At 41.3% G+C, this 1,632-nt stretch overlaps 1 protein-coding gene across 1 annotated transcript; it reads right to left on the bottom strand.

Moving 5' to 3' along the window:
- Positions 1 to 29: 29 nt before the first annotated feature.
- LOC130588442 (HLA class II histocompatibility antigen, DM beta chain-like) lies at positions 30 to 1,222 on the bottom strand (the record flags this gene model as incomplete). The annotated part of the gene is made up of 3 exons (XM_057389364.1): positions 907 to 1,222; positions 283 to 402; positions 30 to 106 (listed from the first exon to the last, which is right to left on the bottom strand). Coding segments are annotated over exons 1-3 (513 nt in total), but the record flags the coding sequence as incomplete, so codon positions are not given.
- Between the last annotated feature and the right edge of the window lie 410 nt (positions 1,223 to 1,632).

Raw genomic sequence — 1,632 nt, 5'->3', positions numbered from 1 at the left:
AAAAATTGACAAAAAAAGACAAAAATTGCCCAAAAAGGGGCGGGGCGAGAGGACAAAAGGGGCGTGGCCTTACCTGCGTAGGTGTCGCCGGGCAGGGGGGCGTAACCTGGAAAAAAATGGTGAAAAAATGAGAAAAAATGGTTTAAAAATGATAGAAAATGATTTCTAAAATTATTTAAAATTATTTAAAAAATATAAAAAATTATAAAAAAATATTAAAAATTATTAACAATTATTAAAAATTATTTTAAAATATTTTAAAATAATTTATAAAAGATTTACCGGGCGCGGGGGGCGGGGCCAGGAAGCGACGGAGGCCGAAGAGGAGGAGGAGGAGCCCCGAGAGCAGCGCGAGCGCGGCCACGCCCACCTGGAGCGACAGCGCGCGCGACATTCCCGGAGCTAAAAAAAACAGAAAAAATTGGGAATTTTGGGAATTTTTTTAGGAATTTTTGAAGAATTTTTAGGGACTTATAAAAAGAAACAATAAAAAAGTTTTGGGGATTTTTTTAGGAATTTTTTTAAAATTTTTTGAAGGATTTTTGGGGGGTTTATTAGGATTTTTTGGGGGGATTTTTTGGGGGGTTTTATTGGAATCGAAAATATTCAAGAAAATCCTCAAAAAATCCTCAGAAAAAATCAAAAAAATCCCCCAAAAAATCAAAATAAACCCCCAAAAAAACAAAAAAAAATCCCCAAAAAAATCAAAATAAACCCCAAAAAATCCAAAAAAAATCAAAATAAACCCCAAAAAATACCAAAAAAATTCGATTAAATCCCAAAAAAAATCAAAAAAATTCAAAAAAAATCCCCAAAAAACCCCAAAAAATTCCCCAAAAAATCAAAATAACCCCCAAAAAAATTCCCTTAAACTCCCCAAAATTCCCAAAATATTTGAAATCTTACCCCAGGTGACGATGAGCGGCTCCTCCAGGCTGGGGTGCCGGGCCCAGCACCCAAAGGTGTCTCTGCTGCTGCCCGGGGGCACCTCCAGGCTCAGCTGAGTCCGGAAAGTTCCGTCACCCACCGGCAACGACGGGGACTGAACCCCGGGGGGTCCCCAAATGTCCCCAAAATTCTCGGGGKGTCCCAGGGGGTCCCCGTTTTGGAGCCAGCCCAGGGTGAGCTGGGCCGGGGCGAAGGCCCAGGCGTGACAGAGCAGAGCCGAGGCCTGGGGGACGATGCGCAGCTGCGGAGGGGCTGAGGAGACACAAATTAGCATAAAATTAGCATAAAATTAGCATAAAATTAGCATAAAATTAGCATAAAATTAGCATAGAAATATCACCACAATGGGTCCCAAAATGGCACCGAAATTATCCCAAAAACACCCGAAAGTGGGACCGAAATTATCCCAAAATTATCCCCAAAATGGGTCTCAAAATGGTACCGAGATTACCCCAAAATTATCCCAAAATGTGCCCAAAATGTGCCCAAAATGGGTCTCAAAATGGCACCGAAATTATCCCAAAATGTGCCCAAAATGTGACCAAAATGTGCCCAAAATGTGCCCAAAATGTGTCCAAAATGTGCCCAAAATGGGACCAAAATGGGACCAAAGTGAACCCAAAATGTGCCCAAAATGTCCCCAAAATTACCCCAAAATGGGTCTCAAAATGGCACCGAAATTAC

This window comes from Malurus melanocephalus, unplaced genomic scaffold, assembly GCF_030028575.1.
Source record: "Malurus melanocephalus ecotype Western Australia unplaced genomic scaffold, MMel_1.1 scaffold_5123, whole genome shotgun sequence".
Taxonomy (NCBI): Eukaryota; Metazoa; Chordata; class Aves; order Passeriformes; family Maluridae; genus Malurus; species Malurus melanocephalus.
Note: the sequence above shows the minus strand (reverse complement) of the source record. Positions and strands in the feature narration are given on the sequence as shown.